This window comes from Eretmochelys imbricata, chromosome 8 (assembly GCF_965152235.1).
Source record: "Eretmochelys imbricata isolate rEreImb1 chromosome 8, rEreImb1.hap1, whole genome shotgun sequence".
In the NCBI taxonomy this organism is placed as follows: domain Eukaryota; kingdom Metazoa; phylum Chordata; order Testudines; family Cheloniidae; genus Eretmochelys; species Eretmochelys imbricata.
In genome coordinates this window covers 51,764,472-51,791,251 of record NC_135579.1, presented here as the reverse complement: position 1 = coordinate 51,791,251, position 26,780 = coordinate 51,764,472, and the positions used below count along the sequence as shown (strand labels likewise).

Sequence of the window (26,780 nt, the reverse complement as noted above, 5' to 3'; positions counted from 1 at the left end):
TCAGGATAGAGGTTTGTGTGTCTGTATGAGACAGTTTAGGGACAACATGCAAATAAGAGCCCAAGTTAACTCTGCAGTGAAGATACACCCATACTAATTTTGGAGACAAAACTGAACTCCTTTTAAACTTCTGAGACAACACCACAGTCATCCTCTTTTTGTGTCCTTACCAATCCCACTATCAGCAGGGTCCTTCATGACCAGTGCCAATGCAACTCTTTGTCTGTTAGCAGCAGGGATCTCAGACAGCATGTGGCAATCAACCTGCCTTGTAAGTCCAGAAAAGTTACCTTTATAAAGCAATGCCATTCTCCCAGTTCCTGGAGTGTGATATCCAAAGTTGCTTTCCAAACTAAGTTTGTCATGCCATGGCAGAGCCATTAAACCAGTTAATCTTTTAACAGCATTTTATATGTAATTTAACACAGAAGCAATACTCTTTCTGTATACGTTTTACATACCAAACAGAAAACAAACAAAAAACCTTTAATAGATTATAGCCAACAAGTGGAAAATCAGAAAAATTAGCAAATTGCTCTTGTATTGAATATTCTTCTACTCATTTCAGTAAAAATCCCTAGTTAACAAACTTTAGAGAGAATATTCTTATAAATTCTGAACAGGTCTTACTACAAGTTACATTTTTCATTGCAGGAAGAGATTAACTGAATTGAACAGTTAAGCTTCCAAGACAGTTCCAGATTTACTAAGATTACTGTTCCAAACCATTTTCATTTGCTTTTCCAGTCATTTATCCGTAAGAAGTTAAGTAACATTAGAGAAAGCACCCCAGAAAAGTATATCTAATTCACTATTCCTCTGGAGAATTAAAATGGAAGCATACGACATTCTTGTCACTAATAACAACTAGTACTGTATAAAGCCAGATGATAGACTAGTTTTTAAACTACAGCTGGTCCCAGCAAGAAGCATTACAGACATCAACTAAACCCATTTTTAATTTCTAAGCAGAAAGAAAATACACATTAGACTTTAATAAATTGACGTGTTATGTCCAAAGACTTACTCTACAGCAGAATTTGGACAAAATGTTGTTTATGTGTCTAAAGGGAGATGTTTGCACTGGCACAAACTTCAAGTAAAAGGAAGAACAATCATACAGTTTTCCAGTATTTTTCTGTTTTCCCTTGCCAATTTTGCATATATTTGTATTTTGTACACTTAAGGAAGCAATAGAAAAAATCCAAATCAGCTAGATAGAGAAAAATAGATATTTTACTTCTAAAACATTAGCTAACAAAAAGACTTTAAGCAAGAAGCAGAGAAGCCCAGGATACCTGGGATGCTGAAAGCAGCCTGGCCTATCTCGTAAATTGTTTTTGCTTGGTCTGACATCATCTCATAAACCCATAACAGATAAAAGCTAATGCTAAAAAACCTTTGAATAGCTGGAAGTTGGAGCTTTCCAACACTCTAAAGAAAACGTTTTCTCATCTTGGAGGTTTGGAAGAAGTCAAATCTTAAAATTCCATTCTAATTATGTTTTATGATTAGGTTCAGTTCTGATCTGATTGCAAGGATTACAAATCTAATTAATCAATCAATCTCCTATGCCATATATCTGAATACCTGAAAATCTGTTTTTAAAGTACATGAAACATTAATCTCTCTGTACAGGAGTTCATGAGCAGAGTCACTGCTAAAATCAAGCTGGAATTGCCAAAGAGGTAGAAAGTAGGTTCAATAAACTGATTCTAAAGAGTGGGTATCATTGAACTAAGTATTTCCCCTTCCCCACTGTTCTTTTTGATTGAGTGAAAGTCATATGAAAGGAACATCAGCTGCTTCAGTATTTCACAAGAGTAAGCAGAGCTGAGGGGGACAACTTATAAGGCCAACAAACCTGAGACACAGCTGACATTTAGAAGATTAAATTATAGAACCAAATTGCTAATTCAGAATCACAGTTAAAAAAAATTCCTCAGAAAACCTCTTCAGTGCAAAGGTCTGGTTAACTCTGCCTGCTGCTGTTGAAGCAGAACATAGTGGGAGTTGCAGGGGGCTGAGTATTCCCTTGTTATCTGTCTGACAGGACTGATTCTTTACCCCCCATAAAATACAGAGGCAGAAGTATCTATCATGCCAGAAATGTGGATGTTAGCACAATAAAGGATTTCTAATCCCCACGTCCAAGAGGACTTAAAATAGCCCAAATAAGTGAGGAAGAGCAAATAGCATATTTAGGGTTGGGGGGGGAGATCATCAAGTCTAGTCAACTGTAGTGGGCCACTGGAGCTCATCTTGATGTAGATAAAGGAATAACTGATGTCTTCCACACAATGCATATTACGTGGGATGGACTAATGTGATCTGCCTGATGTTTCTGGGAGAGGGAAACAGTCAGACAAGCATTTCTTTAACATTTGTATAATTACTGAAGTTTTATATAATTAACATTAACAATAAACAACAAAAATATCAAAAATACACGGGTAGGCACTAATCCTGATTTAAAGCTGCTCTTTAGAATCAAGTAATTCCAAAAAGCTGGTGAAAATATTTGATCATCATAGCAATAAAAACTATATACAGTAAGCAAATATATAAATAAATCAGTAAAGATTTCTTGGAAACATAGGAAGGCAAATTATTCATGATAAATCTCTATAAATCACCCATTTTATTTTTTTTATATTTTGTAGCACCAATTTAATATCCTAGTCACTTCAGTGTAATCAAAGTGACAATATATGCAATAGAAATCAGATTCTACAACATTTAAAACAGATTCCAGAAGTTATGCTGACTCTGAAATTAGTGACTGATATCTTTTCATTATTAAATCTATAGTCAAATGTTTAGTTCTTGGAAAGAACTGCCAGGCGTAAGAGTCTCAAACTGCTTCTTCATGAGTCAACCATTAAATCTACACAACATCTCCAAGAAAACTGATACTCTATGCAAAAATCTTAGGAGCACTTGAAAGGTTTAATGGGAATTTTTCTTCTTAAGTAGAAAAGTCATTTCTTGCTATATACAAAACATTTACAGCCAACCAAGTGGTTCTACATTCTTTGTAAAAGCACTAAAAAACTCTCAAATACAGCTTAAAAGATGGCTTTTAGTTTTTCTGCAAGTCACTGTGCAAGTACTATTGCCTTAATACTGCACACCAAAGTTATTAAGCTTACCTACCTAAGTAAGGAATACAAGGAGTCATCTTCAAGCTGTTAATATAGTCTCTAAGTCGTTTGTAATTATCTTCTTTACTCATAACATACTCCAATTTTTCAAAAGTAGTTTTGTCTTTTCGGCTCAATAACTAGAAAAGAAAGACAAAGATAGAAGGGTTGCAGTTCATTTAGGGTTGAGATGAATTTTGCACTTAAAGCAGGATTCAGCCAGTTTGTTATATATGAAGAATACTGAGTATCATCCCAAAAATTACAGCTCTTACTCTTCAAGTATAGAATACATTTTCTGAGAATTTACAAGAAAATGGGTTAATTTATGAGTTAAAATTAATTTTTAAATGGATTCTTTAAGAAATTTAGCACCTATCAAACCATTTTTTTGGGTCTTGAATTACCTTAATAATGAAATAATGCAGACTATTAAAACTTCTGTAACAGTTAAAATTCAATGAAATCTCATGCACTAGTTACATTTTTTTAAAGGATTAATTTTTTTTTTTACTGTTATTCTCCATTATTGAAAGTTTATTCTTCAGCAGGTATGCACCAATAATGTTCTAATACAAAGAATTCCATGAAGATCTACCCTCTTTCGAAAGGGTCACTATCTTCCATTGCTCTCAATAGGAGTGAAGCTAAAAGTCTCATTAGCATAAAATGTCCATTCCTCCCATCGCTCCCAATGGGAGTGAAGCCAAGTTGATTGCAGGAAATATGGTTGCCCTAACACCATAGGTCCGTAACAAAGCCCTGTTTCACAATCATGCCGTTTTGGTTGAGCTATTGATATTCTTATGGTTTCTTTATCTTGAAACTTCATGACCTGTAAACTCTGAACTTTTCCAATAAGTTTATTTTCAAGTGAAAGAAATAAGAGCATTAAAATCTAATGAAAATTTTAAAATTAAACTATAATTCTTTAAAATCAATCAGTGTATAGCCTGATGCAGACATACTGGCATTCACATACAAAAATTCTGTTTAGTAAGAGAAAGATGCAATAGGGGCTTGATCTGCCCTCTCCACAGAAAAGTACAATGGTTTGAGCACAAACCACCTTGTATATTGTTCTGTCAGCAAAAAGGCAGTTTTATTGGATCTTTTTGCCACAGGATCATCAGTTATAATACCAAACTTAAAAAAACAAAAACAAAACTATCTTTTGCTGTAAATCCATACTGTGCTCAACAGAATTAACTATAGCTGAGTAATCTGTGTGATGAATGATGTTAAATTAGAAAATACTGCACTCAAGAGAGAACTTTAACAGAACTACCACTGAGTAGCCACATTAATGGTTTTATTTCATTTTTGGGCCAAAATTTAAGGAAATGTAGAAAAATGTTTAGATTGACCATTTTGGCAGGAGACTAGGTGTTCCTAGTCTCTCAACCAAAGTTTTAGCTATATGTGAAGATGTACAGTAATTAGTAGTTAAAAGAATGTAATGAGGAGATATCTTAGGTGTGTAGGTACATAACCTTGAGATTTTACACCGCCACTACAACCAAAATCTACCTGGGTTTCCATGACAATGATGGACCAAATCTATGAGCTTCTGCAAAAATATAATTGCATTTATTTTACACCTTTTGCCTTCTTACCTATATTTTCTGCCCACTAACCCTCACTAGGATGCAGCAAATATTACATCAGCTTTCAGAGAGATGCCATTTTTAAAGGGAGAGAATTGTCATCCTGAAAATTGTGTTCCTTGAAGTTCTGGCCCTGAGCCCATCTATGAAACAGTTGTGTCTTACATCTACTATGACATGTTGCTAGGTAAGGGCTCTTGCAGATTTCCAGGAAAAGATTCAGAGCTGAGGACAGCCATGAGGATAATGGCTTCTTGGGAACTCATGTAATAGTTTCAACATCTCTGCAGAGAGGAGACACTGTGGCAGAGCATAGAGGGAAAAGCAGTCTCTGAGGTAGCTGGAGTTTAAGTCTAGACAATTTAGATGCCATGATCATAGCCATGTCTTTGAAATACTTCATTTTTCAAACCAGCATCATCTCCATATTTAGTTGGAGGTCCCACCATTTGAGTTAGCAGCACCTCATGCTCGGTAACACTGAAGACTTCTGTAGATCTTAAATATATTGGGCTACTGTTAGAGCTCAAAGTATTAGCAAGGATGTCTGATTTTTCCACTATTATCAGGCTCCAACATTCGGGACATGAAGTTTACCTTTTAGGTTTGTCTTCTCAAAATGGGTATTTGCTGCATAATTAGTCTAGACGAATTCATGTCTTTTCATCATGTGCAAGGACCTTTGTTTCCAGTTTATATTTTTTCTAAAGTTTCCAGGAAATGTATCAGTATTTATTTCAAAAATTAAAAAAAGGGTGAAAAATCAGTGAAAAATTTTACCTGGAAAACTGTGAGGTTAACATCAGCGTTAATATTGGGGGGACAGAACAACAGGGGGGAAAAGCAACAAATAGAAAAAAACTGTTTATGAAACAAACTATTGGTGATTTGTGCAGCTATGCTTGACATACGGAGCTTCATCAGGGTGAATTCCAAAACTCCAGGATAGCAAAGGCTTGCAGCAGTTTTTTCAATACTCTCAGATCGCAAAATCATCATCTTTCCTGTCTCAGAGGTGGGATACTGGGGCTAGGAGCCAAGAGAGAGCAGGTCCTAGTTCCTGAGACACAGTCCCACCCACCAGCAGCACGGGTGCTGCCACTATCCTCCCCGTCACAACATGTCCACCTCCACTTATCTTCCTGGGACTGCACAGGAATCAATGACCTGTTCCCAGCTGGGGGGCAAGAGAGTTCTCTGTCTTGTTGGTGAAGCAAACAGAGCTCTGTGCCTTGGGGGTCCTTTCCATGGAATGTCACATCCCTGAGCTCAACTTCTCACAGGTGTTATCACGGGGGTGGGGGAAGAGGATGCCCAGAGGGGAGATGGTGTGCCTGATATAGCGACAGCAAGCAGGTGCTGGGGGATGACTGTTCCTAGTTATTGTTCAGAACTGCTAGTATTTTAAGGAGTTTTGTGGGGAAAAGGAGACATAAGTAATGTTGCATGGGGAGATCCCCAGAATTTATAAGGAGGGTCCCCATTCTACTATTTTAAGACCCCATATGTTTGAAGAAATACCAGCACACATGAAGAAAAAATTACTTACCTTACAGTAACTTGTTCTTTGAGTAATTGTGCACATATACATTCCACTGTAGGTGACACATCAGCAGTTCCCTTACAGGACCAGGAACTTTGGCTCATCCAAACAGAGACTAACACCCGATTTGCCAAAGTTGGCTTCATCATGAGAGGGATGAGTGATGGCATAAAGAGTGGAAAGTACATGCAGATGACCACATGTACAATATGCATGCATATTAGTTATTGGAACATTGCTCAGGAAAGCTGATGAGGTTGAGTAAGTTGCTATTCTTAATGGAAAAGAGACTTTAGCAAGATTGTAAAAAAAATTTTGTACAGACAGAAACAAAATGTGAGATGCATTGAGATGACACTGATTGACCTTTAATTATTTCAGTATAGTTTACAAAGATTCTGGGGGAAAGACCTAACATTACAATGGCCATACTGGGTCAGACCAAAGGTCCATCAAGCCCAGCATCCTGTCCTCTCACAGTGGCCAATGGCAGGTGCCCCAAAGGGAATGAACAGACAGGTTATCATCAAGTGATCCATGTCTTGTCACCCAATCCCAGCTTCTTGCAAACAGGGCTAGGGACACCATTCCTGCCCATCCTGGCTAATAGCCATTGATGAACCTATCTTCCCTGAATCTATCTAGCTCCCTTTTGAACCCTGTTATAGTGTTGGCCTTCACAAAACCCTCTGGCAAGGAATTCCAGAGGTTGACAGTGCATTGCATGAAAAAATACTTTCTTGTGTTTGTTTTAAACCTGCTACCTATTAATTTCATTTGGTGGACCCTTGTTCTTATATTATGAGAAGGAGTAAATAACACTTGCTTATTTACTTTCTCTATACCACTCATGATTTTATAGACCTCCATCATATCCCCCCTTAGTCGCCTCTTTTCCAAGCTGAAAAGTCCCAGTCTTATTCATCTTTCCTCATACGGAAGCCAATCTATACCCCTAATCATTTTTGTTGCCCTTTTCTGAACCTTTTCCAATTCCAAAATATCATTTTTGAGATGGGGCAACCACATCTGCATGCAGTATTCAAGGTGTGGGCGTACCATGGATTTATATAGAGGCAATATGATATTTTCTGTCTTATTATTTATCCCTTTCCTGATGATTCCCAACTATCCACGACTCCAAGATCTCTTTCTTGAGTGGTAACAGCTAATTTAGACCCCATCATTGTACTGTATAGTTAGGATTTTGTTTTCCAATGTGTGTTACTTTGCATTTATCAACATTAAATTTCATCTGCTATTTTGTTGCCCAGTCACCCAGTTTTGTGAGATCCTTTTGTAGCTCTTCGCAGTCTGGCTGGGACTTAACTATCTTGAGTAGTTTTGTAACATCTGCAAATTTTGCCACCTCACCGTTTACCCCTTTTTCCAGATCATTTATGAATATGTTAAATAGGACCGGGCCCAGTACAGATCCCTGGGGGACACCACTATTTACCTCTTTCCATTCTGAAAAATGGCCATTTATTCCTACCCTTTGTTTCTTATCTTTTAACCAGTTACTAATCCATGAGAGAACCTTCCCTCTTATCCCATGACTGCTTATTTTGCTTAAGAGCCTTTGGTGAGGGACCTTGTCAAAGACTTTCTGAAAATCTAAATTCACTATATCCACTGGATCGCCTTTGTCCGCATGCTTGTTGACCCCCTCAAAGAATTCTAGTAGATTGGTGAGGCATGATTTCCCTTTACAAAAAACATGTTGACTATTTCCCAACAAATTATGTTCATCTATGTGTCCGATAGTTTCAACCAATTTGCCCAGTACTGAAATGAGGCTTACTGGCCTGTAGTTGCCAAGGTCACCTCTAGAGCCCTTTTTAAAAATTGGAATCACATTGGCTATGCTCCAGTCATTTGGTATATTTGGTACATGTGGTACCTGAAGGATCTAGCATGATCCAAGTAAAATGCAATGGGCTCTATGAACATCCAAAGTATGGAGTGCTTTTTCAGCCTCAGATAAATGGGGTTTTGGGGGAAAAAAAACACCAAAAATTAAACATTTGGCTTAGATGGAAGGCTGAGGTTGCCCTAGACATAAACTTGGATATAGCTTAATGGATATCTTGTCCTTATGAAAGACTGTGAAAGAAGGATCAGCCAAGCAAGGCTGAAGTTCTGAAACCTCCTTGCAGATTTTCTACCAAAAACAGAGTCTTCATTGACAATGAAGGTAATGAAGTTGTAGTCATAGGTTCTCAATCAGGGGCCATCAATTTGGAGAGAACTAGATTTAAATACCAGACACGTACAGAGGCAGACAAGGGAGGGTAAATGTTGATTAGGCCTTTCAAAAACCAAGAAATGAGGGGATGAAAGAAGATGGAAAACACATCTACTGATGGATATAATGCAGAAATAATTTTGTGATAGTTCACCTAGCCTCTATTTGAAAGGCCTGATGATTTCAGGTGCAGAAGATAGTCCAGCACATGTGTAACCTCTGTGAGATGGGACAATAAACTGTGGGATTGTACCCAAATGGAAAATCTCTTTCCATTTAACAGCATACCTGGCTCCAGTGGATTCCTTTCTGCTGCTCACCAAGATGGTTTGAACCTCCTGGAAACAATTTCTTCTGAGTGTTCACACAGTAAAGTGGAAAGATTTGAGGTTTGGATGTAGAGATTTGCCCTGGTGCTCAGTTAGAAAATCTGTGACTAGTACTAGAGTTATCGGTGAGTGGATAGACAGTCGATATAGATCCATGAACCAATACTGGCTTGGCCATGCTGGTTCAATAAGGATTAACAACGCTCTTTCTTGTTTCAGTTTCCTCAGTACTCTTGGAATTAGAGGAACTGGAAGGAATGCAGGTGGGGGTGTCCAGACCAGAGAAGAAAACCATCTATAATGGAACTTGGGCTGAGGCCCACTCTGGAGCAAAACCTCATGCATTTGCTGTTGAGGTTGATCACTAGCAAGTCTATTTATAGATACCTCCAGCAGTGGAAAATCTGAAGAAGGAAGTCTTTCTTGATTGACCACTCATGTTGGTCTATGAAAACCCTGCTGAGGAAATCTGCTAGCATGTTTCTTACTCCCAGAAGGTGAAAGGCTTTCAGGGAAACATTGTGAAGGATTCACAAATTCCATAGGAGGACAGCCTCCTTGCACAGTTGGGAGACTTGTGCTCCTCTCTGCTTGTTAAAAAACAACAACAACAACCACCACCACCATGGCAGTGGTGTTGTCTGTGAGAACTTGCACCATTGGTTCTCAATGGTGGGTATAAATATCTCACAGGCCTGATGAATAGCTCAGAGCTCCAACATGTTTATGTGGAAGGAAACCTCCTGAGGTAGCCAAGAAGCTTGCACCTGAAATTGACTGAGATGCATCTACCAATGGCTACGGGGGCCCATCTGTTACCAGAGTAACAGTTGGTTCTCAAGACAGAAATGCAACTCCTCTACATACATTTTATGGATCCAGCTGCCAATTCAGGTACGCAAATCCGCATGTCCAGAGGATTTCTGGGTGATATACCAAATCAAGTCAGGTCTGCAGACAGCGAAAGTGAACTCTGCCACACTAAGTTACATATATGTATGAGATCATGTGACCCAGGAGCTGAAGGCAGGCAGGCACTGTTCTTCTTGTCCTGGACTTGAGGCTGTTGGAAAGGGTGGTTACAGATTGATACTGATAACACTCCCTTGGGAAATCAGCTATGGCTGTTCTGGCATCATGGTCTGCTTCTATGACTTATGAATTGAGCGGGTTTTTAATCGTGACTTCTCCAAATTTAGTTTCAGCCCTAAATGGAAGAACATTTGTCTGATGAGTAGGACATTGCTCTGGCCCCAGTCGCTTGACAGTGTACGAACGAGCCAATTATCTCAAATATTTCCTTATCTGGATAATGCATTTGGTGAAGAACTTTGGGGCTGAAGAGAGACTGAAGTCCCTTGATAGTGCACGAACTAGCCAATTATCCAGATAATAAGTTCTTCACCTTTTGTAACTGTTGTTCTTCAAGATGTGTTGTTTATGTCCATTCCAATCAGGTGTGTGCACGCACGTACGTGCACATTGGCCGGAAGATTTTTCCCTTAGCAGCATCCGTCGGGTTGGCCTGGGCGCCCCCTGGAGTCATGCCCACATGGCGCCTAACATATAGCCCTGCTGACCCGCCACCCATTCTGTCATAAACATTCAGCTAAGGGTAGCATAAAATCCCTCCTTTACCTGTAAAGGGTTAAGAAGCTCAGATAACCTGGTTGGCACCTTACCAAAACGACCAATAAGGGGAGAAGATACTTTCAAATCTGTGTGTTGAAGGCTTTTGTTTTGTCTCTTTGTGTGTGTTCTCTCTGAGACAAAGAAAGAGACCAAGCAAGTAATCTAGCTCCTATTGAATGATATATCTAACTTACAGAAATAATAAGTAATAGCAAGGAAATGTGTTAGAGTATCTTTTGTTTTAGCTTGTGAATTTTCCCTGTGCCAAGAGGGAGATTTATCCCTGTTTTTTGTAACTTTAAAGCTTTGCCTAGAGGGGAATCCTCTGTATTTTGAACCTTATTACCCTATAAAATTACCTTCCATCCTGATTTTACAGAGGTGTTTCTTTTAGTTTTTTTTTCTTTATAATGAAGTTCTGTTTTTTTAAAGAATCTGATCGGTTTTTAGTGTCCTAAAAACCAAGAGTCTGGTCTGTGTTCACCTGGTTTACCTATTTGGTTGGTAGATTATTCTCAAGCCTCCCCAGGAAAGGGGGTAAAAGGGTTTGGGGGGATATTTTAGGGAAACGGGAACTCCAAGTGGCCGTTTTTCCTGAATCTTTGTCTAACTCACTTGGTGGTGGCAGCAGTCCAAGGACAAGGAAGGATTTGTACCTTGGGGAAGTTTTTAGAAATAAGCTGGTAGAAATAAGCTTAGGGGGGTCTTTCATGCAGGTCCCCACATCTATACCCTAGAGTTCAGAGTAAGAAGGGAACCTTGACATCTTCAGTTCCTTCTTGCCAGCTACTTCGACAGAGAGGTAGGAGGGTGGGTATTGGAATGAACATGAGCACCACATCTCAAAGAACAGTTACGAAAGGTGAGTAACCGTTTTTTCTTCTTCGAGTGCTTGTTCATGTTGATTCCAATCAGGTGACTCCCAAGCAAATTTAGGAGGTGGGGTTGGAGCTGTCCACTGATTGGTGTACTGCTCTACCAAAGGCCTCCTCATCTCTGGCCTGCCTAGTAATCGCACAGTGCGCGGCAAAAGTGTGCACCGATGACCATGTCGCTGCCTTGCAGATTTCCTGGGGGTGGGTGGGTGGGGGGGGTAGGGGGACTTGAGCCAGGAAAGCTGTTGAAGAAGCTTGCACCCCTGTAGAGTGCGCCGTTATCGGGGGCGCTGGGATCCCTGCTAGACTGTAGTACTCTGTAATGCAGGCCACAATCCATGATGAAATGTGCTGTGTTGAAACAGGCTGACCCTTCATCCTGTCCGCCACTGCGACGAAGAGCTGTACTGACTTCCTGAATAGTTTTGTCCTCTCAATTTAAAAGGCCAGCACTCTGCAGACATCGAGAGTGTGGAGCCTCTGCTCCCTGCAACTCGCATGAAGTTTGGGGTAGAAAACTGGGAGGAAAATGTTCTGGTTAATGTGGAACTGTGACACAACCTTCAGGAGGAAGGCTGGATAGGGCCTGAGCTGAACCTTGTCCTTAAAAAAATACAGAGTAGGGAGGCTCCGACGTTAGAACCCTGAGCTCAGACACCCTCCAGACTGAAGTTATCACCATCGGGAACGCGACCTTGCAGGAAAGGTAGAGCAGGGAGCATGATGCTAAAGGCTCAAAGGGATGCCCCATGAGCCTAGAGGACCAAGTTAAGGTCCCAAGCAGAAACCAGTTGGTGGACATGTGGGTACAACCTGTCGAGGCTCTTCAGGAACAGGCTGATCATGGGGTTAGCGAAAATCGAGCAGCCTTGTACCCCCGGATGGAAAGCCGAGATGGCAGCCAGGTGCACTCTTATAGAAGACAAGGAGAGACCTTCCTGCTTCAAGTGGAAAAGATAATCCAAAATCTGGGGCACTGAGGCTAGCGCCGCAGGCAAGTCACGCTGAGCTGACCAGATTGAAAATCTCTTCCACTTGGCCAGATACGTGGCTCTAGTGGAGGGTTTCCAACTGCCGAGAAGAACCTGTCTGACTTGTTCTGAACAGGAGAGCTTGAACAGATTCAGCCATGGAGCCTCCATGCTGTGAGACGGAGCGACTGCAGGTTCAGGTGCTGGAGACGCCCATGATCCTGAGTGAGAAGGTCCGGGAAGAGCGGCAAGGTAATTGGGGCTCCCACTGAAATGTTTAGAAGACTGTCGGGGCCAGGCGGGTACTATGAGAATGACCCGAGCTTGTTGTAAGATTTGCTGTGAGTTCCACCTGAGAACACTTAAAGAAAGGGAACAGGGGTTTGTTTTTTTTTTAAATCATTCCTCTCCAGTCCCTTTTCTTCATAGAATGCAGAGAGTGGGTGATAGATAAGTCTATGGTCAGACATGTGTGGTCGGTATGTTCCCTTTTTGAAGGGGTTTATACTGAAGCCAACCACCTGCAACAATCTGGCCTATTGTCCTTGTAGTTCAAGCAGACAAAGTTTCTCTGCCACTAAGGTGAAAATGACCAATAGAACCTTGTAAATGGCCATTCCAGTATCATGCATGTTGGTGGCAAAGACACAGTTATGTGAACAAAGACAACAGTGGACATGAGTACCTGTAGTGCAGTAAGGAAGGATTTAGAGCCTCACTTCAGAGTGTTTTCAGTCCTGCAACCCATGAATTCTTTCAGAATGCTTGCTCAGTCCACTTTAATTAGGATTTCCCTATGCTGAGAATGGTCTTGTTGAGATGTAAAAAGGAAGAGTTGATTTTGACTATTCTGTCCAGGAATCTGGAATAGGTAAGGCAGAGGAATTGCATCTGTGTCTCATTTTCAGTTCTGTTTGTATAAACTGAGAAGCTCAATCTGCCAATTTTAAATGGGAGTGCACAAGATCTACTTCATCCCCAATAGCTTCATTCAGGAAGAGATGACTAGTCATAAGATTCAAAATGTTTCAAGAGGGAGTGGGAAATGTCAGCTTCTTCAGTTGAAGATTTTGGGGATTGATTGCATTGCATGACCTACTCCCCAGGTGACAATGCTGAGTTGGCTCTTCCTATTTTTAAGACGACTTTCCTTCCCCTTTATATATTGAGAACCAGAGGGAAATGTTACTTCCAAAAGAATTTACACAAACTGGATTTCAAGAGAGAAAGATATTTGACGAGGTCTGCAGCATGCACCTCCAGGGGTTACCATGCAACTTGAATTTGAAAAGGCTCATTTAGGGTGATGGAGTGCATGGCTGAGCTCACCTCAGGAAAGTCTGAGGTGTTAAAAACACTTTTCCAGAAATAGAAGAAGAATCAGTTCTCCATGAAAATCAAAGATTTTTCAAAAATTGGATTACCTGAGATTTCAATAGTCAGAGGAAGGGCTGAGCTGGCTTTAATTTGAGCATCCCCTGATGGAGGGCTGAGACACACCCTTGTGATGTGGATAGTGATCCTGGCAGAGAGTGCAAAATGGAACGGGCAATGGCCTTGTGGTTAACCAAGTGGGGGAACTGAAGGGAGGGAATTACAAATAAATGGGAGGTTTGGGGGTTCTCTCCCAGAGCACCTTGAAACGCCAATTGAAATTTTCTGAATTTTTGACTATTTTAAGACATTCTGAAACAAAAAATATTATACAAAAAATAAGGACCTGCATGGTGTTTACTTGGAATTCTGAACAAGCCTAACTTCCCAAGGCGAATTATATTCAGCTGATTACTGAAGCTTATACAATCTACAGGGTCATGAATAGTGTGTGTTAACTAAAAAATACATTTCACAATGCCTCCTGGCTTGCAGGAATACAGCAATTCTGGTAGCATATGAGAAAGTTCTGTCCACCAATATGCCCTCGCCAAAAACTGTAAGCCACCATTTTACAAGTCAATTCATGTGTATGCCTTAGACACAGAAGTATTTCAACAGCTGATTAAACCTTACCATGTTTGAATACATTGCAAAGAATAAAGCCCATCCGTATGGCTATTCAGGCATACAATTTATGGCAAAATCAGACAATATTTTTCTTGGCTCTGTGGTAGCAATTACAATAGCAAAAAAGCTATTCCCAAAATTGTGCTGACCAATGAAACTTGTACAGAAAGATCTTACTTTCTATCATAGCCAAATATAGTGTAGCAGAGGGAAAAAAATGGTCAAACAAAAAGAACTTCATTCTCAAAATATGATATTAAAAAATGAGACATGCAAATATACTGTTCAGTACATTTAATACGATGAAATATATTTGGAAAAACACAGAAAAAAGGTCAAGTTTAGTTATCAGTGATAGAAACAAGTACATTATTTATGGAATCTAAGTAATTTTTGGACATTTATTCTCTATAGCTAAAAAAAAGTCCAATATGATCCCTTGCGTGATTAAAATACAATTCTCTTTGGCCTTCATAATATTCCAACAACTAATACAAAATAGCATTTGGCCAAATTAGGAACCACTGTATTTAAAAAGAAAAGGAGTACTTGTGGCGCCTTAGAGACTAACCAATTTATTTGAGCATAAGCTTTCGTGAGCTACAGCTCACTTCATCGGATGCATACTGTGGAAAGTGTAGAATATCTTTTATACACACAAAGCATGAAAAAATACCTCCCCCACCCCACTCTCCTGCTGGCAATAGCTTATCTAAAGTGACCACTCTCCTTACAATGTGTATGATAATCAAGGTGGGCCATTTCCAGCACAAATCCAGGGTTTAACAAGAACGTCTGGGGGTGGGGGGTAGGAAAAAACAAGGGGAAATAGGTTACCTTGCATAATGACTTAGCCACTCCCAGTCTCTATTCAAGCCTAAGTTAATTGTATCCAATTTGCAAATGAATTCCAATTCAACAGTTTCTTGCTGGAGTCTGGATTTGAAGTTTTTTTGTTGTAATATCGCAACTTTCATGTCTGTAATCGCGTGACCAGAGAGATTGAAGTGTTCTCCGACTGGTTTATGAATGTTATAATTCTTGACATCTGATTTGTGTCCATTTATTCTTTTACGTAGAGACTGTCCAGTTTGACCAATGTACGTGGCAGAGGGGCATTGCTGGCACATGATGGCATATATCACATTGGTGGACGTGCAGGTGAACGAGCCTCTGATAGTGTGGCTGATGTGATTAGGCCCTGTGATGGTGTCCCCTGAATAGATATGTGGGCACAGCTGGCAACGGGCTTTGTTGCAAGGATAGGTTCCTGGGTTAGTGGTTCTGTTGTGTGGTATGTGGTTGCTGGGGGGGTATTTGCTTCAGGTTGGGGGGCTGTCTGTAGGCAAGGACTGGCCTGTCTCCCAAGATTTGTGAGAGTGTTGGGTCATCCTTCAGGATAGGTTGTAGATCCTTAATAATGCGTTGGAGGGGTTTTAGTTGGGGGCTGAAGGTGACGGCTAGTGGCGTTCTGTTATTTTCTTTGTTAGGCCTGTCCTGTAGTAGGAGACTTCTGGGAACTCTTCTGGCTCTATCAATCTGTTTCTTCGCTTCCACAGGTGGGTACTGTAGTTGTAAGAATGCTTGATAGAGCTCTTGTAGGTGTTTGTCTCTGTCTGAGGGGTTGGAGCAAATGCGGTTGTATCGCAGAGCTTGGCTGTAGACGATGGATCGTGTGGTGTGGTCAGGTTGAAAGCTGGAGGCATGTAGGTAGGAACAGCAGTCAGTAGGTTTCCGGTATAGGGTGGTGTTTATGTGACCATCGTTTATTAGCACTATAGTGTCCAGGAAGTGGATCTCTTGTGTGGACTGGACCAGGCTGAGGTTGATGGTGGGATGGAAATTGTTGAAATCATGGTGGAATTCCTCAAGGGCTTCTTTTCCATGGGTCCAGATGATGAAGATGTCATCAATATAGCACAAGTAGAGTAGGGGCATTAGGGGACGAGAACTGAGGAAGCGTTGTTCTAAGTCAGCCATAAAAATTGTTGGCATACTGTGGGGCCATGTGGGTACCCATAGCAGTGCCGCTGATCTGAAGGTATACATTGTCCCCAAATGTAAAATAGTTATGGGTAAGGACAAAGTCACAAAGTTCAGCCACCAGGTTAGCCGTGACATTATCGGGGATAATGTTCTTGACAGCTTGTAGTCCATCTTTGTGTGGAATGTTGGTGTAGAGGGCTTCTACATCCATACTGGCCAGGATGGTGTTTTCAGGAAGATCACCGATGGATTGTAGTTTCCTCAGGAAGTCAGTGGTGTCTCGAAGGTAGCTGGGAGTGCTGGTAGTGTAGGGCCTGAGGAGGGAGTCTACATAGCCAGACAATCCTGCTGTCAGGGTGCCGATGCCTGAGATGATGGGGCGTCCAGGGTTTCCAGGTTTATGGATCTTGGGTAGTAGATAGAATATCCCAGGTCGGGGTTCCAGGGGTGTGTCTGTGCGGATTTGATCTTGTGCTTTTTCAGGGAGTTTCTTGAGCAAATGCTGTAGTCTCTTTTGGTAACTCTCAGTGGAATCAGAGGGTAATGGCTTGTAGAAAGTGGTGTTGGAGAGCTGCCGAGCAGCCTCTTGTTCATATTCCAACCTATTCATGATGAAAACAGCACCTCCTTTGTCAGCCTTTTTGATTACGATGTCAGAATGGTTTCTGAGGCTGTGGATGGCATTGTGTTCCACACAGCTGAGGTTATGGGGCAAGTGATGCTGCTTTTCCACAATTTCAGCCCGTGCACATCGGCAGAAGCACTCTATGTAGAAGTTCAGTCTGCTGTTTCGACCTTCAGGAGGAGTCCACCTAGAATCCTTCTTTTTGTAGTGTTGGTAGGGAGGTCTCTGTGGAATGACTCAGCCACTCCCAGTCTCTATTCAAGCCTAAGTTAATTTTATCCAATTTGCAAATGAATTGTAATTCCACCAATGTGATATGTGCCAGCAATGCCCCTCTGCCATGTACATTGGTCAAACTGGACAGTCTCTACGTAAAAGAATAAATGGACACAAATCAGATGTCAAGAATTATAACATTCATAAACCAGTCGGAGAACACTTCAATCTCTCTGGTCATGCGATTACAGACATGGAAGTTGCAATTCTTCAACAAAAAAACTTCAAATCCAGACTCCAGCGAGAAACTGATGAATTGGAATTCATTTGCAAATTGGATACAATTAATTTAGGCTTGAATAGAGACTGGGAGTGGCTGGGAGTCATTATGCAAGGTAACCTATTTCCCCTTGTTTTTTCCTAACGCCCCCCTCCCGACGTTCTTGTTAAACCCTGGATTTGTGCTGGAAATGGCCCACCTTGATTATCATACACATTGTAAGGAGAGTGATCACTTTAGATAAGCTATTGCCAGCAGGAGAGTGGGGTGGGGGGAGGTATTTTTTCATGCTTTGTGTGTATAAAAGATCTTCTACACTTTCCACTGAATGCATCCGATGAAGTGAGCTGTAGCTCACGAAAGCTTATGCTCAAATAAATTGGTTAGTCTAAGGTGCCAAAAGTACTCCTTTTCTTTTTGCGAATACAGACTAACACGACTGTTACTCTGAAACTGTATTTAAAGGAATCTGCAGGAAACAATTTTTCAAAGGAAAATATTTCAATGTCAAAATCGAAAAAGACTCAAGTGGAGAATGGAGACTTACATTACTAGAAACACACTGTACGCGGTATAATTGCATTCAAGAGTATCTTTAATAATAATTGGATCCTTGAAGCAAGCTACAACAGGTTATAATAAATCTATTTTTCAAGAAGGAATAAACAAAATTACAAATTACTTACCGCCCAAGTTTTAGTCAGCCTGAAGATGGGGGCACTTTGCAATCCAGACACCACTGCCATAAGGGCATGCAGGTTATTCAGCTCATAAAGTTTCTGTAGATGAAAACACATACAACTGAAAAAGTACTCCAACTGCAGTAAAGTGATGAATATACAGTTGTTAAAAATACTGATAAAACATTTTAAGATTACACAGAAGGCAAGTTAAGCTCATACATTAAAAACAAACCATATTATATAACACTGTAAAAATGGTATCCTAATTAAATCTTTACAGTGTATAACTGGTGAATCCTTGAGTGATTGTAGCTATTATCTTTAGGGGACTGAGTGTCATGGAAACTTTATTCTTTGTGATTCTGCACAGATAACCATATGTGAACCTCACTCACTACACATTAACAGAATAGTTAAGATTTTTTTTAATCCCCATCCTTTCATTTTTAATTAAAAAAGCAAAAGCCATACCACAGTGATTTGTACAAATATTTATCAAGCATATACAGTAAATCTCACTATGACTAGAGAATAGGTTTTTTTGGTCTTTACAGTCCTTATTAGATTTGGTTGTTTTATTTTTAGTTCTCTACTTCTATTACATTCAGGATATATGAATGTCTTACATCACCCTATACATTCTTACACCATCCTATATATTCCAATAAATGATAAACATACTGACAAATTAACTGTCTTCCCTACATTGTAAAATTAGTGAATTCAAACCCTGTAGAGTTGAAACACTATTAGAAATACTTCACATCTTTTGTTCTCCAAGCATTACATGGAGAAGTGCAGAATAAGCTGAAGTTTGATTTTAAAGTGCAATAGCTATTTCACACTAGCTCCCAATGTGGATATACCTATTTGTGCATTAAAATACCTTTGTGCAGTTTAGTTTAATCCACTTCCAAAATTGATGAAGTTAAACTGCACAAAGGCATTCTTAGTGTGGAATAAGTGTGTCCACATGGGAAAATAGTGAGGAATAGCTATTCAGCAATACCTTTTCCCCCACGAAGACAAACCTTTAGAAATATTTCACATCTTTTGGTCTCAATGTCAAAAGAACAATTTCACTCTCAATACTTAGGGCTTGTCTACACGGGGACACTCAGAAAAATTAATCTTAACTAACTAAAGGTGTGAATTTACAGTGGACTAGTTAAACTGCATTAAACCCCCATGGGGACAGTCAATCAGAATTAAAGTGGCCTTAATTCAGTTTATCTCAATTCAGTGAATTAAGCTAACCCAAATTAAGGCCACTTTAATTCTAAATAAGAACACTCATATGGGGGTTTATTCCTGTTTAGCTAATCCACTTTAAATTGACACCTTTAGTTAACTTAGACTAATTTTTCTGAGATCCCTGGGTGGACAAACCCTTAATTTTTATCACCCCACAATGCTTGATTTTAAAAAATTCTTAGGCCAACACTGGTACCTAACCCCATAAGGGTGCACAATGCAATGAGGAGGGAAGAAAGAACAGAGGGACTCTCCATACCTTATGCTCCATACAGACAGCCCCATGCTTATAATTTGGTATCATAAGAGTACTTGCCTCTGCTAAGAGGAGTGGGCAAGACCCCGTGCTGCCCACCTTGCATGGAAGCCAGCAAGCTGGCCTGGTGCAAAGGGAAACAGATGCTCTATCATTTGCTCACCCTAGAGCTCTGTAAGGCATCATGATTACTTTAGGGACAACTGTAGCTCCTGCTGTGGTGGTGCTCTTCCACACTGACCCAACACATGATTCGTACCTTAAAGTCATTAAAGAGCACTTAAAGCAAAAACCACACACACACACACTTTTCAATATTATCTGAACGTTCAGTAATGCAATTAAAATTATATTCGCATTTATGTAAATGAAAGTATGAGTTACGTAGTAGTATGTGATTAGTTGAAATTCACTTGTTTGTTCTATTATAAAGATTCCTGATTTTCCCCATGTTATGTATTCCTAGCACTATCCCATAAAGAAAACCACTCTCATCCAAAATTGCACATGTAATGCTAATTACGTTTTTATTGCCATTAAGCACAAATCATTTTAAAACCAAAAATAAAAATATATATGCAACAAAAATATTTGTCTGTTGCAAACTAGAGAGTTTAAACACCATAAGACACTAAGTAGTTTCTGAAGTGGGTCATCCAGACAGATTCTAAAGTACTTTATAAGATTATGTTTATATATAATGAGAATCCTTCTTCCACCACTGAGATGCAGCTTTCTCTTGGGTAAAACTCAATAACTGATAGTCCATACAAGCACTATGCAAACAGCTTTAGAAGAAGAGAATAATACAATATCTAACTGAAATTAGAAGGAATGTAAGGTAAGCAGGAAGTAACAGTGAATACTAATATTTGGCTATGATTAACATCCTTACCCTTAATAAATGTGGCCAGCAAATGTTTTGCAAACACCACTACTCTTGCAAAAACTTCCACAGGTGTTTAGCCGCAAGTGTTAATTCTTTAAAACTGTAATTTTATGTCTCATTAGAAAGATAAATACCTCCAACAGTACTTTGTCCCAATATTCAGCAGCATGCTGAAGCATTGGTTAAAGTGCTAACTAATGGGGTAGAGTGTCACCTGCTGAAATACTGCTTCTTGCAGGACTCTAAGCTTACCTTAGAGGTCTCCCACCCAAATATTAATCAAGCCCGATTCTTCTTAGCTAATGAGATCATAGCCAAAAGTAGTATGGATTCTGGAAAAACAAAACTACGTAAGAAACATAACCCTTTATCCATAAGAGGTGTGATCTAAAAAACTAGACTGCAAAACAGACATTTTGGAAATTGTTTGCAGTTTTGTTGTAGCCTTGTTGGTACCATGACAGAGACAAAAGGTTGGTGAAGTAATATCTTTTATTGGACCAACTTCTGTTGGTGAAAGACAAGCTTTTGAGATACACAAAGTTATTCTTCAGGTCTGGGAAAGGTACTAAATGTCACAGCTAAATACAAGATAGAACAGATTAAACAAGAACATTCTGAAAACAAAAACCAAAAAACACCCCAATCATCCTATCAGATGATCAGAATCAAACACACATTAAAAAATGCTGCTATGAAAGGATGCTGCTGTGCTGTCAATATTCCTTTGGTGGCAAAATCCCCAAATAAAACTTCTATATTACAATAATCGCCAAATAAAACTTCTGTATTACAATGAATAAATGTTATTCTGCTCTGAAGTGCCAGGAGTCCTGGTTTATGTGGACTGGAGTCAAACTTTTGTTTAAATTTTCCTCTGAAATTATTGATCCCAAAAGATATAATGACGATATAACAGGATAAAACTTATGTAAATATTGGATAGCTCCAACTTGGGACTGGGAGTTTTGGTATTTGGATCTTCTGGAATTAACTTTGATAATACTTTCAGGCTGGGATTTTCAAAGGAGCCTAAAGGAGTTAGGTGCCCAGTCCCCATCAAAATTGAAATAGGAGCTTAACCCCCTTAGGCTCCTTTGAAAATTCTAGCCTCAATTCTTCAGGACCTTTTGATTCTAAGAGAGTCAGGTCAACAGGCCTTGAGTCTAGCACTTGACATTATGACACTTTTCCAATTTCACGCATAGCCTACTCGGAAGAGGTTCATCAGATCCTGCTAGAGATCTCCAAGGCTTGTACAAGATAAAGTTACTTTCTGAAATGGAAGAACGGTGTAGCTCCTGAGCCAGCCAAACTGATTAAGTCTCAAGAACTCCAGGGTGACTGACTACAGCTGAAGTTCTCCTCAGTTTTTTCAACTCACTATTCCCCAGTACAGGGACATTTAGCAAAGATTTTCAAAAGCACAAATGGCAGCTGGTGCTTGCTGGTCTTCTGTGCCTTTGTAAAAATCACTCTTAGTCATTGCATATGACACACTGAAGAAATTCAGAAACCTCTTTCAGCTTGTTGTTGAGCCTCCATCTTTGAGACACAGAACATGGTGCTCACAACCTAACTGACCACCACACGAAAGTCTTCCAGAATATTCTCCAAACCATTTTTCCTGGAGACAGTGTTTCTGATGGCAAACACTTAAGGAACAAAAGATAGTGAGCTAAGATGGCAAAAAGAAAAGGAGTACTAGTGCACCTTAGAGACTAACCAATTTATTTGAGCAAAAAGAAAAGGAGTACTAGTGGCACCTTAGAGACTAACCAATTTATTTGAGCATAAGCTTTCGTGATCTACTGCTGTACTCACTACTCACGAAAGCTTATGCTCAAATAAATTGGTTAGTCTCTAAGGTGCCACTAGTACTCCTTTTCTTTTTGCGAATACAGACTAACACGGCTGATACTCTGAAACCACATTATGTGACGGTTCATAAGGACAAACTGGCAATGTGTCCGCACCCTAACATTCCCCTAAAAGTGGTCTGAGTTTCATCTAAATAGTTAATTTGCCAGTATCTTCACCTAAATTGCACTTCCTAGCAGGAGAGGATAGGTTCATAGATTCCAAGGCCAGAAGAAACTATTGTGACCATCTAGTCTGACCTCCTGTATGCTATAGGCCATAGGACTTCCCCAAAAATGTATACTCCTCCCCGATGAGGGGAGTACCACTAAAATCGACCTTCCTGGGTCAAATTTGGGGTACTGTAGATGCAATGCTGTGCAATTCGATGGTATTGGCCTCCGGGAGCTATCCCAGAGTGCTCCAATGTGACCGTTCTGGACAGCACTTTCAACTCCGATGCACTAGCCAAGTACACAGGAAAATGCACTGGGAACTTCTGAATTTCATTTCCTGTTTGGTCAGCATGGGCTGCTCAGCAGAACAGGTGACCATGCAGTCCCAGAATTGCAAACGAGCTCCAGCATGGAGCAAACGGGAGACACTGGATCTGATTGCTGTACGGGGAGAAGAATCTGTACAGGCAGAACTCTGATCCAGCAGAAGAAATGTGGATATAAATATGCCAAAATCACACAGGGCATGGTGGACAGAGGCTACACCAGGGACACACAGCAGCGCCGCATGAAAATTAAGGAGCTCAGGCAAGCCTACCAAAAGGCAAAGGAGGCAAATGGTCGCTCCGGGTCAGAGCCCCAAACAAGCCGCTTCTATGATCAGCTGTATACCATTCTAGGGAGGGGGCCCCACCACTACCCCACCACTGTCCATGGACACCTGCAAGGTGGCAGCTTCATGCAACATGGAGGAAGATTTTATGAATGAGGAAGAGGAGGAGGAGGAGTATGTGCAGCAGGCAACCGGAAAAATCTGTTCTCCCCGGCAGCTAGGACCTTTTCCTCACCCTGGACCCAACACCCTCCCAGGGTGTATTGTTCCAGGACCCTGAAGGCACCTCTGGTGAGGGCACATTTGTAACTACACTGCAGTGGTTAAAAGCAATTGTGTTTAATGTTTGATTTGCCCTGAACAATTGGGATGCATTCGCGGCCAGTACAGCTACTGGAAAAATCTGTTAACGTGTCTGGGGATGGAGCGGGAATCCTCCAGGGACATCTCCATGAAGCTCTCCTGGAGGTACTCTGAAAGCCTTTGCAGAAGGTTTCTGGGAAGGGCTGCCTTATTTCGTCCTCCATGGTAGGACACTTTACCACGCCAAGCCAGTAGCAAGTAGTCTGGAATCATTGCAGCACAAAGCATGGCAGCAAATGTCCTGGGATTCGGTCGCATTCATGCAACATTTGGTCTTTATCTTTCTGTGTCAGCCTTAGGAGAGTGATATCATTCGTGGTCACTTGGTTGAAATAGGGGAATTTTTGTAAGGCAACAGTAATCCCCTATTTGGTGATCCCCAGCACATTAGACCCCAGTCATGCGGGGCTGTTTGCACTTGGCTAAAAGGGATCATCCCGGAGAATAGCCACGCGGGAGGGGGGAGGGCAGAAGAGGTGTGTGTGCTGCACATCCACCCCAAAACTGCAGCCCCTCCTTTTAAATGGCAACCGCAGCCCCTCTTTTTAAACGGCAAACCCAACAGGCCTTGGTTGCTATGGGAAAGGGGGGTGCTGCAGTTTGAAACCATTCCCATGTTATGAGTGCAGAAGAAGCCAACCCTGCGTACCCTTTGGCTTATCATGGCTGCCTGGAAACTGAATTATGTTGCCCAGCCGCGTGTGATGCGTCACCATACTGGCAGGTGCTCAATATAAAAGGCAAAAATACTACCTTGTACCTAAAACACATAGAATCATAGATATTAGGTCAGAAGAGACCACTGTGATTGTCTAAGTCTGACCTCCTGCACAATGCAGGCTACAGAATCTCACCCACCCACTCCTGTAACAAACGCCTAACCTCGTCTGAGCTATTGAAGTCCTCAAATCATGGTTTAAAGACTTTGAGGTGCAGAGAATCCTCCAACTAGTGACCTGTGCCCCACGCTGCAGAGGAAGGTGAAAAAACCCCAGGGCCTCTGCCAATCTGCCCTGGAGGAAAATTTCTTCCCGAACCCAAATATGGCGATCAGCTAGACCCTGAGCATGTGGGCAAGACTCACCAGCCAGACACCCAGGAAAGAATTCTCTGTAGTAACTCAGATCCCACCCCATCTAGCATCCCATCACAGGCCACTGGGCATATCTACCGCTAATAGTTGAAGATCAATTAATTGCCAAAATTAGGCTATCCCTTCTATAAACTTATCAAGCTTAGTCTTGAAGCCAGATATGTCTTTTGCCCCCACTGCTTCCCTTGGAAGGCTGTTCCAGAACTTCACTCCTCTGATGGTTAGAAACCTTTGTCTAATTTCAAGTCTAAATTTCCTGATGGCCAGTTTATATGTTCTCATGTACACATTGGTACTGAGCTTAAATAGTTCTTCTCCCTCCGTGGTATTTATCCCTCTGATATATTTATATCTCCTCTCAGCCTTCTTTTGGTTAAGCTAAACAAGCCAAGCTCTTTGAGACTCCTTTCATAAGACAGGTTTTCCATTCCTTGGATCACTCTAGTAGCTTTTCTCTGTACCTGTTCCAGTTTGAATTCACCTTTCTTAAACGTGGGAGACCAGAACTGCACACAATATTCCAGATGAGGTCTCACCAGTGCCTTGTATAATGGTACTAACACCTCCTTATCTCTACTGGAAATACCTCGCCTGATGCATCTCAAGATGGCATTAGCTTTTTTCACAGCCATTTCACATTGGCAGCTCATAGTCATTTTGTGATCAACCAACATTCCGAGGTCCTTCTCTTCCTCTGTTACTTCCAAGTGATGTGTCCCCAGTTTATAACAAGAATTTTTGTTATTAATCCCTAAATGCATGACCTTGCACTTTTCACTATTAAATTTCATCCTATTACTATTACTCCAGTTTACAAGGTCATCCAGATCTTCCTGTATGATATCCAATCCCTCTCTGTATTGGCAATACCTCCCAGCTTTGTGTCATCTGCGAACTTTATTAGCACATTACCGCTTTTTGTGTCAAGGTCAGTAATAATAAGATTGGTCCCAAAATCGATCCCTGAGGAACTTCACTAGTAACCTTGTTCCAGCCTGACAGTTCACCTTTCAGTGTGACCCACTGTAGTCTCCCCTTTAACCAGTTCTTTATCCACCTTTCAATTTTCATATTGATCCTTATCTTTTCCAATTTAGCTAGTAATTCCCCATGTGGAACCATATCAAATGCCTTACTGAAATAGAGGTAAATTAGATCCACTGCATTTCCTTTTTCTAAAAAATCTTACCTTCTCAAAGGAGGAGATCAGGTTGCTTTGACACTATCTACCTTTTGTAAAACCATGTTGTATTTTGTCCCAATTACTATTGACCTCAATGTCCTTAACTACTTTCTCCTTTAAATTTTTTTCCAAGACCTTGCATACTACTGATGTCAAACTGACAGGCTTGTAGTTACCCAGATCACTTTTTTTCCCTTTCTTAAAAATAGGAACGACCTTAGCAATTCTCCAGTCATACAGTACAACCCCTGGATTTACAGATTCATTAAAAATTTTTTGCTAATGAGCTTGCAATTTCATGTGCCAGTTCCTTTAATATTCTTGGATGAAGATTATCTGGGCCCCCTATTTAGTCCCATTAAGCTGTTCAGGTTTGGCTTCTACCTCGAATGTGGTAATATCTACCTTCATATCCTCATTCCCATTTGTTGTCCTACCATTATCCCTTAGATCCTTATCAGCCTCATTAAAGACTAAGGCAAAGTATTTGTTTAGATATTGGGCCATGCCTAGATTACCCTTAACCTCCACTCCATCCTCAGTGTTTAGCGGTCCCAATTCTTTCTTTGTTTTCTTCTTATTTATAAGGCTATAGAACCTTTTACTATTGGTTTTAATTCCCTTTGCAAGGTCCAACTCTACATGGCTTTTGGCCTTTCTCACTTTAACCCTACATATTCTGACCTCAATAAAGTAGCTTTCCTTGCTAATCCCTCCCATCTTCCACTCCTTGTAGGCCTTCTGCTTTTTCTTAATCACCTCTCTCAGATGCTTGCTCATCCAGCTTGGTCTACAACTCCTGCCTATGAAATTTTTCCCCTTCCCATGTGCTGTTTGATGTGAATTGCTTGATTCACTGTGAGAGAGTCTCCCTTTTGTTCTCAGAAATGTATCTTCTTAAATTCTACTCTCCCTTCCCCCCCCCCCTGCAGCTGGAAATGTTTCTATGAT

The 26,780-nt window shown here is 40.6% G+C and overlaps 1 protein-coding gene across 6 annotated transcripts in view; it reads right to left on the bottom strand.

Moving 5' to 3' along the window:
* Window positions 1-26,780, bottom strand: part of RALGPS2 (Ral GEF with PH domain and SH3 binding motif 2) — a 273,721-nt gene that overhangs the window by 119,950 nt on the left and 126,991 nt on the right. For all 6 annotated transcript variants that reach the window (XM_077823533.1, XM_077823537.1, XM_077823536.1 and 3 more), the window contains 2 exons: window positions 18,146-18,238; window positions 3,157-3,283 (listed from right to left, as the gene is read on the bottom strand). In XM_077823533.1, the coding sequence (XP_077679659.1) occupies window positions 3,157-3,283; window positions 18,146-18,238 (220 nt within the window). The remainder of the gene's footprint in view (window positions 1-3,156; window positions 3,284-18,145; window positions 18,239-26,780) is intronic.